The sequence below is a fragment of the Artemia franciscana genome, chromosome 6 (genome assembly GCF_032884065.1).
Source record: "Artemia franciscana chromosome 6, ASM3288406v1, whole genome shotgun sequence".
Classification (NCBI taxonomy): domain Eukaryota; kingdom Metazoa; phylum Arthropoda; class Branchiopoda; order Anostraca; family Artemiidae; genus Artemia; species Artemia franciscana.
Genome location: NC_088868.1, coordinates 8,261,759 through 8,278,493, shown reverse-complemented (window position 1 = coordinate 8,278,493; position 16,735 = coordinate 8,261,759). Strand labels below are relative to the sequence as shown.

At 35.3% G+C, this 16,735-nt stretch overlaps 1 protein-coding gene across 1 annotated transcript in view; it reads left to right on the top strand.

Moving 5' to 3' along the window:
* Positions 1-2,069: 2,069 nt before the first annotated feature.
* LOC136027995 (zinc finger protein 583-like) overlaps positions 2,070-16,735 on the top strand; it is a 27,870-nt gene continuing 13,204 nt past the window's right edge. The window contains exons 1-2 of the mRNA XM_065705522.1: positions 2,070-2,165; positions 14,326-14,497. Coding sequence (XP_065561594.1) covers positions 14,455-14,497 — 43 coding nt within the window. The 5' untranslated portion in view covers positions 2,070-2,165; positions 14,326-14,454. The remainder of the gene's footprint in view (positions 2,166-14,325; positions 14,498-16,735) is intronic.

Genomic DNA, 16,735 nt, shown 5'->3' with positions numbered 1-16,735 from the left:
TTTATTCTTTATATCGCAAGATCTTCAATATTGAGATGAAGGTGTGAGACCTGTGGCGCAAGGGATTTAGAAGGAAGGGGGCTTCAGCTCTGAGCAATTTTACCCTGCACGGATTCTATGGTATATTTTGGAGTGATGTTTGGTAGGAAATGGGGATAAATTCGCTTTAATATTTGTCAAGTGGGTCCCTATTCATCTCCATTGAGAGATACCTCATAAGGGGAGGAATCATCTACTAGGTTGGTCAATATTTGGAATACTTAGCGTTTTTATCTGCATTATGGTAAGCCATGACGCCTCTGTGATTAGGAATACACTATAGATGCATAAGCAAGTGTGCTTGTAGGTCTTCGAAAAGTTGAATCACTGCACTTGTAAGCAAGTGAATTGGTGAGCTTACGTTGTTAGGTCAAATCTAGAAGTTGAAGACTAACATCATACCTGGCTAAATTATAATATTTTTTTAATTAAAACTAGGTGGAAAATTATGAACAATAAATTCCTGGGTGATAATTATGGAATTTGCCTCAGCTGACATGACACATGTATTGTCTAAGAGATTCACGCCAGTTCTAATATTAAAGGAGGCAAAATTGTCTCCACATACCCATCAGCGTCCATTTTAGACCCATCTTACTCATTTTTGACCCATCAGCCGAAAAAAGGAGAAATTCTCTTCTGATAAAATCTTTAAAAAGCAGTAAAATATTTTCTGGACATACTGTTTGGTCATAAATTCTTTTTGATATAAGAAATACCTAGTTTACTAGGGGAAGGTACTTTTCCATAGGGGTAGGAAGGTTGAGGAAATTTCGGGGCAATGGAACCAGCAGGAACTAGGAATGACTTTTAAATATTTAAAAATTCCTGAGCTAATCCTCTAAGCATCAATTTATTTCTTAGCCAGCCGTGCAATATGTGTAATCAACACGCCTAATTTTAGGAAAAAAATATCTAATTAAGAGGGCGTTTCTTCTTTCCTTGATAGCTCTCCGTGCAAGAAGTTTGTATCTGCACATTTCCCGTTGCCATCACTTCCAAATAAATTCTACTAGTTTTCTCAATAATAGCCGGAGCCACTCCATATTCACATTTTGTAAATAAATAAGCCATGGTTTATTAACAAAATGAGTTTTCTCTCGATTTTTACATCCCATATGTGTTACAGAAGTGGAAAATTGAATTTGTAAGGAATTGGTCTGAAGAGCTTGTACTAAGAATAATTTGTTCCCAACTATTCTTGGATAATCCTAACATTTTCATAGCTTAAGCCAGATTCCAGCCACAGAAAGTGAAAAATAAACTATTCAAGCTTTCATTTTGAAGTTTCAAAAAGAATAATTGCATCATTAAAAGTATTATGTGTTGAAGTTCAATAATCTTAAACTCGATAAAATGGAATGGGCACAGTAATTGTTCATAAAAGAGGTTTTATTGACTAATTCGAGTGTAATGTGGCCTGGGTACAAAAGACTGCAACAAGAGAATATGTTGTGACATCTGGACAGTAATTTAAAAGTGTGCAACGTACTTCACTTTCTGACGCTTGCGAATCGGTTATTGTGAAGTATATATACATTTTCGGGTGGAGGGGTGAATTTTCGCTGTTTTTTTTCCACGGGGGCTTTTTCTATGGGAAGATTAGTTTCTAGGGGATGAACTTGTCTAATTTGATCAAATATATCCAGCGTAGTGGAAACACTGACACGAACACAAACATAGTCAATGAGTAAGATTGCTGCAAAAGTGTGGCAAGCATAAACCTGATGTCTGTAACCTTTCATGGCATTTCAGTTTTTCAAAAATTGTCTTAGTTTTAGAAGTAAAACTGTAAAAGCGTATTAGTAAATTTTAACAAAAAGCATTTATACATTTTTAAATAAAAATTATTTCTAATTAAACATCGTGTTTTTGAAATATTGATGAAAACAGAGAATCTAAATATATATTTTACAATATAACTTCTTATAGAAAATTTTCCATTGCGCCATATCAAAACTTTTGGTACTCAAAAAGACTTGCAATATACAAAACGGATATTATAAAACTTTAAGAACAGAAAATATAAAAGCTATGTTTCCATAGCATGCTCAAAAAGAAGAAGAAGATATTATTGATTTCATTTATCTCCTAAGTGAAAGGAATTAGCTTTTATTATTCCTCAAGTATTATTTTGCTTTTTCCCTTAAGTTTACTACGTTGTAGGAGATTCTGGAATTTTTCTCTCCTTAACTCAATGTTTCCTACTTCTTCCAGACCCCTCAGGGAAGGGGGCCAGTCATCTAATTGGTTGTCAAAAGCTAATATTCCTAATATTGTATCTCCAATATCCAATGATGATCACCTGAATGATACCTTGGTTACTGTCTCTTAGTTCCAGCCAAATGATGATTTTCAGATAGTGGGCAGAAAACAGAAGCCTTATATGAGTCCCCCTGATATAATTGGAATCTCAAACTCAGTCCCAGCTATGGAGATAAATGACAAAAATTCTAGTTGATTGACTTTTTGCTATCTCAGAAAGGGGCTAGGTTAGGAATTCGAAACTTTCAAGGATTGGTCTACAGGCTAAAGTATGTCCTAGGAAGGTATTTTGAAGTACAAACCTCCACTCCTTCTCCCTCTAGAGAGCCCTGACCTTTGATAACCTTCAAATATGTGTGTGTTATAAAAGTTAAACCTTGTAAAATAGATCTTCTGCTTGAATGAAGTACAACAAAATTATTTCCTAAATTTTGAAAAAAAAACCATTGGTATGGCTCAGAATTCTACTCAAATAACAGGAATTACATTTTCAGAACTAAAGGCAGAGAAAAAGCAACTAGTAACTGAAAATTAAGGTAAAATGTTGTTTTGTCAAAATTTCAATAGGTATAGACATGTCATTTAGACAAATTTCACTCTCTAGAGGGAGAAGGAGTAGAGGTGGGTACTTTAAAATATCTTCCTGGGATATACTTTAGCCTGCAGACCTATCCCTGAAAGTTTCATTTTCCTAACCTAACCCCTCTCTGAGATAGCAAGAAGTCAATCAACTAGAATTTTACCCTATCTTTTTCTATCAAAAATATTGCTAACATTAGAATTAATATTCTCAAATCTTGTAGATACAGCTTCACTGTGAATATAAGCAGAGACAGTTCACTAACAGCTATGTTTCTAGACAGAAACAAAGCCTGTAAAGCACTTAGCCTATATAAAATTGGCAATATCTCTGTTACACCTGAATGGTGGAAACCACCTCTGAAATATACCAAGAAAATAGTGTTGTATAACATACCATTGGAACTGTCAACTGACAACTTGAAAGATGGTCTTATGAGCAACAAGGGGCAAATGCTGGAGGTTCTTGAAGTTCATTGTATGAGCAAGCAAGATTCTAAGGGAACAAGGAGCAGTAGAATTTGCTCTTTATCTTTCAAGGTCAGCTAAACTTTTTTCCTTTTTGGTCAGCTAAAAGCTCATAAAATATACAAAGAAAAGCCTCTCCAATGCTCAAAATGTCTTTGTCACTCATCTAAGTACTGTTCTTCCTCTTAACTAGGGTGCCCTAATTGTCTTTGTAATCACTCTTTGTCTACAGAAAGTAGATATGCTGAAGTTCCTAAATGTAAAAATTGTGATGGTAGTCATCAATCAATAGGTAACAATTTGTGTCCTAAATATGTTCCAACAGGCTAAAGTCTTAAGGATTGCTCTTCAAGAAAATGTCCCTTTCCCTATAGCTGCAATGGAGCTGGCCAAGCTCTCTAAAGTACCATCAGGTCCAAGAGCTAATAAGGCTAAGGAAGTGAATTTAGCCCTTCCCCCAAACTCCTGGCTACAGGTCCCCAAAAATGACTAAAATTAGGCAATCCTACACACTATTGAGACATCTTGCCCTCTGTTGGCTAAGGAGCAACCCAATGTTGCTGAAGCTAGTCCAGACCTCAACAATCCTAGAACTAATCCTAAATCTTGGTCTGAAAGAGTGGCAGCTTTTCCTGTTATTTCTACTCAAGCCAACACTGTGCAAGATAGAGTTGGACCTCATGTTACAAACTTAATTAAATATGTTGCATCAGTGGACCTAATCTTCCAATAAAATTTGGCCAGAGATAAAAAAGCTAGTATAACATAAGAAATTGCAGAACACTACTTTTCTAATTATATTTTTAATGAAGTGGAACAGAATTATCATCCATTCTCTCAAAGTATCATGCATGTCACCATTCAACTTTTTCTATGTTAGCTAAGCTATAGATCCTACAATGGAATTGCATCTCTTTAAATTCAATAATAATAATAATAGATAATAGTAATAATAATAGAATTAGAATTACTTGTCTACAAGAGACTAATCTTCATCAGTTCAAGAAAATCAAAATGCCTGGGTACAAGTGCTAAAGGAAAGATAGATCAACTAATAAAAAGTGAGGGGGTGTTGTGGTCTTTGTTCATGATTCAATCCAACAATTCCCTCAACCCTTAATTATCTAATAGATTGAAATAGATGTTGTAGGTATAATAATATCTTGCCATAAAAATATTGTATAATCCATGTGGGAGCAAGGATATCCAAAGTATTGTGGAATCAGAATTATCAGGTAATAATACCTTTATTTTTGGTGATTTTAATGCCCATAGTCCTTTCTGGGAACAATCAGCTGGCAGCAACAAAGCAGGGAGAGGAATAGAGTACATTTTGTCAAATTTTTCCAGAAATTTTGGTTTTCACTTCATTTAAGTTTCAGACCAGGTATAATATTTCATCTAATTCTTTCTCAACTATTGATTTGCTTCTAGGTCCTTCTTCATATTATGATATTTCAGATGGTAAAGTTGTTGTCTCTGCAATCTTATCATTCTGCATTTCTTACATCATTTCAAGGTTTATACTATTCTCCCAAACCCAACATCCCTACATTTAATAATTCTAAATGCAATTGGTCCCTTTTTTGTGAGATATTAAACAAAGTTGATTTTTCCTTTGTTTTTTCCAATTCTGATATTAATTCCATTGGGTCAAATTTGAAATCAATTCTGCTGCAGTCAGCTAAATTGGCAATTCTGATGACTAGGTTGCATTTTTACAATTGCTCCAAAGGACCCAAGAAATGGTGCGATGATGAGAGTAGGGTTGCAGGTTTGGCAAAACAAAAGGCTTGTAAAATGTTTCAAAAGCACCCATCTCAGTCAACAGCAATCTCTTATAAACAATCATGTCTTAAGGTGAAACTACTTTGTAGAACAGCTAAACAGGGTACATGGCTGAACTTCATCTCAATTATCAGTTTTAGAACCATAATTTCAAAGGTTCACAATTTTGTTAGTCAACTAAATAGTGGAAAGCAGCCTATTGATGACCATAGATATGATATCATCCAGGATGGTTATCCAATTGTGCTATGATGAAACCTTTTTCCCAAGATGAATTCCGTGTAGTACTTAATTCTCTTAATATCAAGTCTTCCTGGTAATGATGGTATTTACATGGATTGGATTCTTGAGTCCCCAAAGGTGGTTTGTACAGCCCTCTTAAGTCTTTATAATCTTATTTGGTCAAGCAAAAGTTCCCAGATGCTTAGAAGATTGCTCAGGTATTTCCAGCTTTAAAACCTTACTCATCTAGTGATCTTGTCTTATATCGGTATTACCTGCCTTTACTAAAGTTCTGGAAAGGCTTGTCTTATCAAACAGATTCCAGAAAAGGACTGTAAAATTTATGACCTTTTTATTGGTAAGTACTAGAAACCCAGGTCACCTAGAATAGAAGGATGAGTTAGAATGTTACATCCTTCCTCCTTTCTAACCTAGGTGACTGGTACAAAACTTCCCTAAAATTAGACCTTTTACATTAAACTAACTAAACAAAGGTTCTTCCATATGACACTACACTTATAAGTTCACTAGTTATTCACGACTTAATTGTCACTTACTACAAATAGTTAATGGAAATTCTCACATGTCAAGTCTCTGTATCGGCTTCACAAGCTGGCCACTATGGGTTATGTATGGTGAGTTTTGGGGTTCTTCTTGGGCTGGGCGACTGGTGCTTGGTGCTTGAGGGAGTGTGCAGAGCACTGAGCTACATTCGAAATTTATAGGTTGGGGAAGGGTCTCTATCGGTGTTACAGGTGGGACAGGGGCTATTGATGGTGGGCTTATAGGCGCTGATGAAGTTTTGGCTTCAGGGCTGTCCTCCTCATGGTCTGCAAGGTCTGGTGATTGAGGTTGCTGGTTCAGTGTTTTTATGTGTTGCCTGTTGTGTTGGTAAGTTCCTCCATTGGTTGTTTCAATTATGTACAATCTTGGGTTTACATCTACTCTTTTAACGATTCTGGCTTGCCAAAGTTTCCCACAAATTTGAGCTCGGACCGGTTGACCAATTTGCAAAGGTTTTAGTTCCTTTGACTGTCTGTTATGATATTTGCTTTGGCGTGACTGTTGTTTTATCTGATTCTGTCAAAATCGTTTATGGTGAATGGTTTTTGGTGTGAGAAGTTGTTTAGTGCAGGGAACGACTGACCTTAGGTTTCTGCTCATCAACAGTTGTGCTGGGGATGCTAGACCATCAACCGGGGTGTTTCTGTATTCCAGCAATGCTAAGTTTAAAGTCATGTCCTGCAATATCTGTTTTGATAAGCATATCTTTGGCTGTTTGCACTGTTCTTTCTGCTAGTCCGTTTGACTGAGGGAAGTTCAGGGATGATGTGGTTTGAGAGATTTCCCAATTATCAATGAACTTCTGGGATAGCGTGGATGTGAACTGGGGGCCGTTGTCGGTTATGAGGGTACAAGGGATTCCATAGCGTGCAAAATGCTTCTTAAGACAGGATATTATGTGGTGTGAATTTGCATTTTCCCCCAATATGTCGATTTCAAAAAAGTGACTGTAATAGTCAACAGTAATGATGTAGTATTTTCTGGTACAGCTTTGGGTTCAGCTCCTTCTTTAAGTGTGATGCAGCATTCTCCTGCGAGCTGTCCGACACCATGGAATATGTCTTGGAATTCTTCTGTGAACGGGTCTGGTTTCAGGACTTATGAATTTTCTACTGTCAGGATCAGCCTGATGAGTTTAAGCTTGCAACTGGATTCAAAGCCAAGGATTGGTATGGGGGCATCTCTTACTATGAAGAAGGGCTGTATTTCGCTGCATCCGTTAGTGTATGCGCATTTAAGGTTACATAAACCAAGTGTGGGGATTTTCTGACCTCCAAAACTGGTAAGTATTTGTAAGGTCTTGTTAATTCTTGGTCTTGGTCTGAGAGTATTGAAAAATCTTTCTGGTATGATATTAGCTTGAGCACCAGTATCTATTTTGAAGATGATATTGATTTGTTTGTTGATCAAGAGCTTTACATATGGCTGACCATCACTTTTATCCTTGTTTATAATATCAATAAATAGCTCATCACTACTGTCATTCCTGTGATCGTGATTTTGCTGTTGTTGGTTTATAAAGTTTACTGATTTTTTAGTGCTTTTGCAAACCTTTGCAAAATGATTTGGTTTGTCACAGTTGCTGCATATTTTTCCTTTAGCTGGGCATTTGTGGGAGGCTGAATAATCTCCACCACAGTAATAGCATTGTCTACTTGATGTGGAATAGTTTATTTTCTTTGATTTTTTAACAAAGTCGATCTCCTGCTTCATGTATGTTTCTTGATATGGTTGGCTTCCACTTGAATCAGATTGTGACATTGTTTTTAGCTGCACCTGGGTTCTACATGTGTTCAAGCAATGGTAGCTGCTTGTGACAAGGTAAGGTTGGACCCTACTTGGAGGAGCTTCTCTCTAACCTTTGCTGATGAAATTCCACATACGAATCTGTCTCTAATCATTTCCTCTGTAATAGCTGTCGTCGTATATGCACATTCACGAGCCAGAATCTTCAAATTGGTTATGTATTGCTCAACTGATTCGTTATCTCGCTGGTCACGTTTATGAAAAAGGTACCTTGAGAAGACAGTGTTGCTTTTTGGGTTGAAGTATTCGGTGAATTTGTTTATATAAGATTGAATTTTATCTTTCTCTTCTGTTGTGAATGTAAAAGTACTGAAGATGTCTCTTCCTTTATCTCCAATCCAAATTAATAAGAAGGCACACTGGACTTTCTCAGTTTTTTCACTCAGGGGGCCTTCAAACATCAGAGTTGCATGGTTTTTGAATCTTGTCCATGCTTCTTTAAGATTGTCACTTGTCCAGTCCATTGTTGGGTAAGGAACACTGATTTCCATTCTTCTTTACGAGGCTTCTGACACCATGTTTTATTTATGGTAAGTACTAGAAACCCAGGTCACCTAGAATAGAAGGATGAGTTAGAATGTTACAGGACATAGCTCTTTAGACAAGATTTGAAATTGATGTTTTTAACTCTGTTAAAATCAGAATGTCAAAATGGCTGTTCTGTTTGACTGATCAGATGCCTATGAAAGTGTAGTTCACAATAAATTATTGGAACTCCTAATTAATCTTGACTTCCCTTATTCTTTCATAAATTTTATGAAGTCCTTTCTAACTGAAAGATGTTTTTATATTCAAGTAAATCAGTCTAGAGGTGAGTTATGTTCCATTATGAGAGGTCTTCCTCAAGGTGCAATATTGAGCCCTATTCTATTCAACTTGTATGTTTTTGAATTTCAAGTATCTCATGCATCATTTGGCCTTTATGGAAATGATTTGGTTATTTGGAAGTTGGGAAGGGACATTGTCCTTCTTCAAAGTTTTATTCACCAGGATATAACATTAGTCCAGAGATTCTCTTTAGCATTTGGCTTCCCAATCTCAATCAGTAAAACTAAATCCATTATATTCACTAATGGTACTTCAGATCCTCCTAATCCACTAACAATTTTCTCAAGGGAGATCCCATATTGCAATTCTGCAAAGTTACTTGGTTTATTTATGGATTGTATATTGGAGTGGCATGAACCTATTAACTCTTTGAAATCTCTGATTATTCAGAGACTTTGTATTCTAAAGAGACTTGCTGGAAGTAAGTTGGGATATCACCTAAAAATTATTTTGGATTTTACAAATTATATATTCGTTCCAGTTCCAAAAATTGTAGGGAGGTATATGGACTAACAACAAGCCCTTTCACCTCTTTGACTTCTTCTCCAGAAAAAAAAAATAGCCACTGGAAGCACTATTCTCCTCCAGTCTGCAAAGAATGAATATATGCAATTATGAACAATAATACACTGTTATTGATTGTGGGAAGTGTGAGTACCTGAGCTACCTGTCCCCAACAGTTTAAGGCCACTAGGCCTTATTTGTTCGAATATAGAATATGGGATTCAAATTTTTTCAGCTCATTCCGCATCCTCATTCAAAATCCTTGAATCTTTACACAATTCTGCTATTTGAATAGCTTTGGGTGTGCATAAGCATACTCTTCTGTCAAAGTTAAAAATACTGTTGGGATTGGTGTCCCTAAGTGAAAGAGCATCCAGTCTAAGGGTTAAATATTTCTTGCAAACCCAGGCTTATGGAACCAAGCATGCTGTATATGCACATACCTTTGGTGGTAAGTCAGCCTGTCCCAATGCCCATTCATCATGGAATCGATTTCAACTGGAGGTCCCAAACTGGAATCAACACTCTCCTTATGCATATCCCTTTACTGAGTCTCCTCCATGGAAAATGAGTCCACCAGGTTGTCAAGTAGAACTTATTTTCATTAATAAAGACTTGATTCCTAATTATGAGATCCAGACTATTTTGGCTTAACAGATCTCAAAGGCATACCCTAACTATAGAAAAATATATACAGATGGATCTGTCCAGAGGGAGACAGCTGGAGCAGGAGCATGTATCCCATCCCTGAATTTGAACATCTATTCTCCTCTTCCATTGGGATCTTCTATCTTGTCTGCTGAATTATGTGCCATTTGCCTGGCCTTGGATGCACTTATAAATTATAACATGGAATCTGAAAATATTCTCTGTCTCTCTGACTCCAAATCAGCATTACTATTGATCCAAAATGTTAATAGAATTGCCAATGATAAGGATTTATATAATATTAGAAAACAGGTTCTTAATCTTAAGATCAAAGGCAATGAGGTTTTTTTCAACATGTTCCAAGTCATAAAGGCATCAAATATAATGACATGGCTGATTCTCTAGCAGCAAAGGCTTCCATGTTAATCCCTAGTCCTTCCTTTGACCTCAATTCACAAGATATTATCAGGCAAAGATCCAATGTTAATCACAGTAAATTAATTTGATCTCCATTTCATACAAGATTAAATACTGTGCTATATTACCAGCCAAAATCAGGTCCCCTACTTCTAAATAGCTTGTTATTTAATTGGAAGCTACATCATTCCCCTTTATGCCGAGTCTGATTTTCAGGAGATGAAACAATCCAGCATGCATTATTTGATTGCCAGGCTCAGAATGGGGATACTATTGTGCTAAAGTGTTTCTGCTCCTTGGCTAAGATTCCAAATAGCATATTTACCCTGAATTGGTATATATATATATATATATATATATATATATATATATATATATATATATATATATATATATATATATATATATATATATATATATATATATATATATATATATATGTATGTATGTATGCATGTATGTATATATGCTAGGGATAGGGGTGAAGTTGATTTGCACCAAAAGTGATTATTATATTTGGAAAGAACATAAGAAAAGGTATCAAGTTGGATGTTCACTTTGTTTGTAGGTTTTTCTTCTTTGGAAAAAAAACAGCACTTGGAGTCTAAAAATAGTGTCATTTTGGCTTCTTAAAAATTTCCTACTAGTTCATCTCTTTCAAGGGTTCATATTCCTCTTCCCAATCACACTTCCACTTAGCAAAACTAAAGCAGGTTTCAGAATCATGTTAACCTTGCTAAATTATGTCATTCCATTTTAAAAAACAAATAATCTCCTGGAATAGTATTCTTTCCTCATTTCCTGACAGCTTCATGTGAAGCAGTTCACTTGTGTCTGGCTTTGTTTTCAATCTTGAAAAATATTTCTTGTTTTATTTGCTGACTTTGCAATATTATTGCAGCTAAAGATAAGGTTTTGTGAAGTTTCAGGGAATAAAAAAAAAATACAATTTGGGTCCCCCCTTTTTCACAGTTGTGTTCTTCTTTCCGTAGGATCAGTGTATCATTTCAAATTTAGAAATATAGAGAATTTCTTCACATGACAGAAAAATGAGTACTAGCTATTATAGATTCTTCTTGGGAATTCTTCTCCAAGTTGTGTCATGTAGAGTTTGCGATTTTAATGTCAGGTCTATGTGGATGTCTGTTATTTTGTTTCCAAGTAAATTGGCTACCTTGTTATGTTAAATACCTCGGTGACATGGCACATGCTGTAAATAAAGCTTGATATTTCTTTCTGAATACTCCATATTAATTTCTTGGGACTTGCTGAATGAGAGTCTACTACTAATCTATGGACTTGGCTCATGAGCTGTGAGGCAGACTTAGAGTTGGCATTTAGAGCTTCAAATGTAGCCTTTAGCTCAGCTTTAAGGGTGGATCTGTCATTTGGAAGCCTAGTGGATATATTGAAGCAATATTCAGGAATCACTACAGCTGCTGCTGCCCTGCCTCCTTTCAGTGACTCATCTGTAAATATTCTGTATAGTAAATTCCTGAAGAAGGTTGTCATTTTTTGCTTGAAAGTATCTTGCATTTGACTAGGAAGACTTTTTGCCTAGAATAAGCTCCAAGCAAGTTTCAGCTGGTGCACACTTTCATTTGGGGGACTCTTGAAAATGGTTAAATTGGCTGACCTCATATAAAAACTAGATCATTAAAGAGCACCCAATGCCTACTTTAGGTATCTGCTTTTTCCAAAGGACTAGAGGCAAAAGTTATTTTAAAAACTAGATGATTATAGTCAATTGCTTGGATCTTTGTGAAATTTTTAACAATCAACATATTTCTCTTGCCTTGTATTGTAGAGTTCATTCCAGAATGAACTCTAAGCTTATAGCTTGGTATATGATTTGGGAGAGCCATTGCCAACTTTAGTGCCATGTTCTGAATAGTTTCCAGCTTTCCAGACTTGTCTTGCAGCAGCCTCTAAATACTTCTATGTTTATTTCAAAACTAGAAAGTTATTTCTACAGTTCCTTACATTTTGCCCACAATGCCATGCATAACCCTTGTACTACTTCTGTTTTCCCTAGTGAACATTTACGCTCTCCCAAACTTGCCCCCCATGTTCTGTTTCAAGGAGAATCTCCCTTCTTGCCCCAATGAGAGTTTCCACTGAAAGATAATGCAGAACGTTCACCCCTCATATAGTTTAAATTTTAAATCAATAGCCCCCATCCCTTCTTGCTCCACTTTTATTTTATATTTTTTTGTGTTTATTTTGCAATTGAAAACTTTGTAATTCTTGCTAGCTAGACTTTTATTTAAATTTGTTTTTCCTGTTTTAACTTTACAAGTTTCTATCATTTGACTTTTTATTGATTGCAATTTTATGATTTTGTACTGACATTAAAGTGCAAATTCAGCCCTTTTGGGCTTGTAATAGCAACTTTGTTGAAATAAATCTTATCTTACTTCTAGAGTATATTCACTATGGACTGTATAAACCTTTTCTAGAAGTCCAGCATCACAATTGGAGTAGTCATTGCATGATTAAATGTCTCTCTTTACACAAAATTGTTTTACTGATTCTATTTGATTCTTTCTGGTCAAGTTAGGGTTTAGTATAACTCCCAAAAGCTTTGGCAAGGTATCATGATTTGCATACTGTCCAGCCAAATAACTTGGGACTGACCTATATGAGTACATATGCTTGAAAGGAAGCAGCACCACTATCTACTCAGTGATAATGCATCACCTTATAGTCAAGTGGCTTCACTGAGGAAGTGCAATTGTCAGTCTTCTCCTAGTGGATTTCTGAAAAGCCTTTGAACTTATTTGTCATTTCAAAGCTATGACAAATTTACATGCTATGGTTGCATGCAAGCATATTCTGCTTTTAATGATCAATTTTTTTACAAGAATATTTTTAGTGTATCTATAGCCTTTTCTATGGAGAAACAAACTCTAAATGGGTTGAGCTCATTTGTGACACCTCCACAAGGCACAGAACTTGCAGCAGTGTTGTTTTTGGCAGTTATAAACTTTGTCCTTTCAGAGTTTGAGGACAGGTTTAAGTATGCAGATGACTTGTCAGTCCTTCTAAAGTATCTTATTGAAAACTCCAAGGCAGTCCCCTAATTCAGTAATTCGATAATGAACAACTTTCAAGACCAATGTACTATTGACTACATTCAAATCAACAAAGAAAGATCAATGTCCTTCACTTTAATCCTCTTAAGAAGGAACTTTTTAGTCCTCATCCACCATATGCTAGTGTATCTTTTTCTGTAATTCTTGGTGTCACATTTAGCATTGACTGCTCATTTAGTATTCATGTTGATACAGTCACTAAAAAGGCAAAGGGTGCAATGCATACCCTTATCTTACTACATTGTTTCTGTATTTCTTTGTCCCAACTTAAGACAGTTTATCTTACATATATCTGACCAATTTCCAAGTATGCTTATCCTTTATGGGTTTCTTGAGTCAACAACACAAGTTACCTAAGCAATCAACTTGAGTAATTACAAAAAAGATCCTTTAAAGTTATTCTTTCAGAGACTTATGTAAGTTATGAGTTGGTATTATCTATCCTGCAACTACTGTCCCTCCACAAATGTCCTTTGTGTTTGATCTGCAAATTGGGCCTATTTCTTCTTAGCAGTGAAAAACATAGAGGTACTACCACCAGTTATGAGGAATAAAATACACACAAGGTCAGCTAACAAAGCGAGACAGGAAACGCCTACTCCAAGAATAAACTGTTCTGGCAATTCACTTGTTCTTTTTTATATGTTAGTGTTTAATAAGTTACAGTCTCTTTTTTTCTTCTTTCTTTCTTGTTTTGTTGTAAGTACTAGCGCCATTTAGTTGGAATTTTATTCTAAATTATGATTGCTTGTATAAACAATTCTATTCTAAATCTATGTTTGTTACAAGCAGAAACTACAAGTTTTTTTTTCACACTAAATATGTGATATAAATATGTGAGCTGAGCTTTTTAGTTTATTTTATTTATCTCAAGAGTAAATTGCCACTATGCCAGCACCAATGCAATATTCAAAGGCAGTTTTTAAATGTTTTCAATTCTTTTTTTTTCCATGTAAGTCTGTCCATTCCTTCTTTGCTGCTATTTTTTTTCAGCTTCTAGAATCTTACACGTGATTTGCTAGCTCTTAGTCTTTTTCCTTCCCTTTACTATACTTTTCTAATGATTCAGTCCCAGGACTTCTAATTATTTTCCTGTTTTTAGGCTGATTTTTCTCTATTGAAGTCATAATATTCAAATTAGCTGATTATTCAGAGTCTAAACATTTCACATTATCTGGAGGAGTAGCTCAGTCCAGAAATCTAGCTGTGTATTCAACTGGATTGACAAAGCATGGACACAAATGTTCTCATTTATAGTGCTGCTGTTAAGCAAGGTACATAATGTTTCTATTAATTAATTAAAAAATATATTTGCAAAAATAGAAGCTGTTGATAGAAAAGTAAAGAGCCATATGAAAACCTAAGACGAGCAAACAGAAATTCTCATAATATATTATAACAAACATAAATTAATACAAGTAAATAAATAAAACCCCAAATGAATAGAAACTAGAATAAACAGTTTAATCAGATATTATAATTGCAAATATTATAGCAGGTTAAATTAACGATATCTAAAACAAACAGCTAGCAAAATGGATTGCTCATTCATGCTTAGAGCAAAAAGAAATTACCACAAACATACGTTAGGCTACCATCCATCAGTTTTCTTAAGGCTTAATAAATAAGTTTTCTTATTTTAAAATTGTTTGTATTTTGACCTATGTGTTTTATATTTATTATTACAACACCAACAACTAACAAATAATTTCATAAGTTTTATCAAGACTTACAAATAAGGCTGGCGCTACTCCTTATTCTTCCTAAACACTCTAAACTGTTTGATTGTTATTGTTATTACCTCCTATAATTTATGTTAATATTAGCTGAAAATATTCTTAGTTTATTTGAAAGATTTGCTTAGCCTTTTGGTTAAAATTAGTTTTATTACTGAATTTTTATGAATAGTTGTCTCATAATGCTGGTTTGAAAAAGAAGTAAAGCAAAAGAGAAAAAATGAATAACGAGGAAAGAGTGAGATCTAATATTAAATCACTTGAATAACCCACACAACACCACATTCCTCTATTTAAGCAAAGACTTTTAGACCTATGAATTACTTGCACACAGAAAAAGCTGCAACCTAGTTTATTGTCTTTTCACAATACAAGATATGAACTGTTATGAGTACTGGGCAGTTATCTTGCAGGAACTGTATTCAGGAGTTTATTCTAGCAGGATGGAATTCATGACTGGAATGTATTTCAACTAGGCTGGAAATAATTTTAATATATAGAAATGTTTGTATTTCTAATAATATCAAAAACAAAATCTCCAAAATAACCAAGAATACTAAATAAGACACATGAACATTTTTGGACTTATTGAAGTTATAAAGGAGAAACGGTTTTAAAATGCTTTTTTTTTCTCAGTGAATTGAAAAGTACATTATGACTATTTATGATCTAGTAAATATATTATGATTGACTGGTGTTGCAAAAGTAGAATCTTCATTGCCCGTGTGTCCATGCTAGAGTAGTAATGGCAAAAAAAAAAAAAAAACGGTCAGTAAAACAAATGCTCAGTAATGAACCTCAAGTGCGAATTGGGCATTAGCCCTCAACATCTCTGTCAACATTCAGTGAGGTAGTCACAGGAGCAATAGTAATATGCACTCAGTGGCTTTTTGTTACTTCAATAGACCCCTCAATACCCTCCTAACCGTTTCTGAGATATTGTTGACAGTCTACATGTACATAAGGTGTTTTGATTTAATTACAATTCCCTATCAAGTATCCCTGGAAATTTCACCTTTAAAATCTTAGCCTTTGTAATGGTAGTACTGTTAAAGTAGCACTAGTAATAATAGTAGTTATAGTAACAGTAGTATGAAGATAGTATCTTTATTATTTCAATGCTAAATGCTCAAGCCTAAGAAAATTTGCCTCATTTTAGAAAATAGGGGGAAACACCCCCTAAAAGTCATATGATCTCAACGAAAATCACACCATCAGATTCAGCGTATCAGAGAACCATATTGTAGAAGTTTCAAGCCCCTATATACAAAAATGTGGAATTTCGCATTTTTTGCCAGAAGACAAATCACGGATGCGTTCTTATTTTTTTTTTTTCCAGGGGTGATCTTATCGACTCAGTGGTCCTAGAAAGTCGCGAAAGGGCTCATTCTAACGGAAATTAAAAGTTCTAGTGCCCTTTTTAAGTAACCGAAAAAAATGGAGGACACCTAGGCCCCCTCCCACGCTCATTTTCCCCCCGAAGTCACCGTATCAAAATTCTGAGATTGCCATTTTATTCACCATAGTCGAAACACTTAATAACTATGTCTTTGGGGACGACTTACTCCCTCGCAGTCCCCGTGGGAGGGGCTGCAAGTTACAAAATTTGACCTGTGTTTACATATAGTAATGGTTACTGGGAAGTGTACAGACGTTTTCAGGGGGATTTTTTGGTTGGGGTGGGAGAGTTGAGGGGGGTTACGTGGGAGGATCTTTCCATGGAGGAACTTCTCATGGGGGAAACGACTTTCAATGGAGGGGGTGTAGGATTTTCCA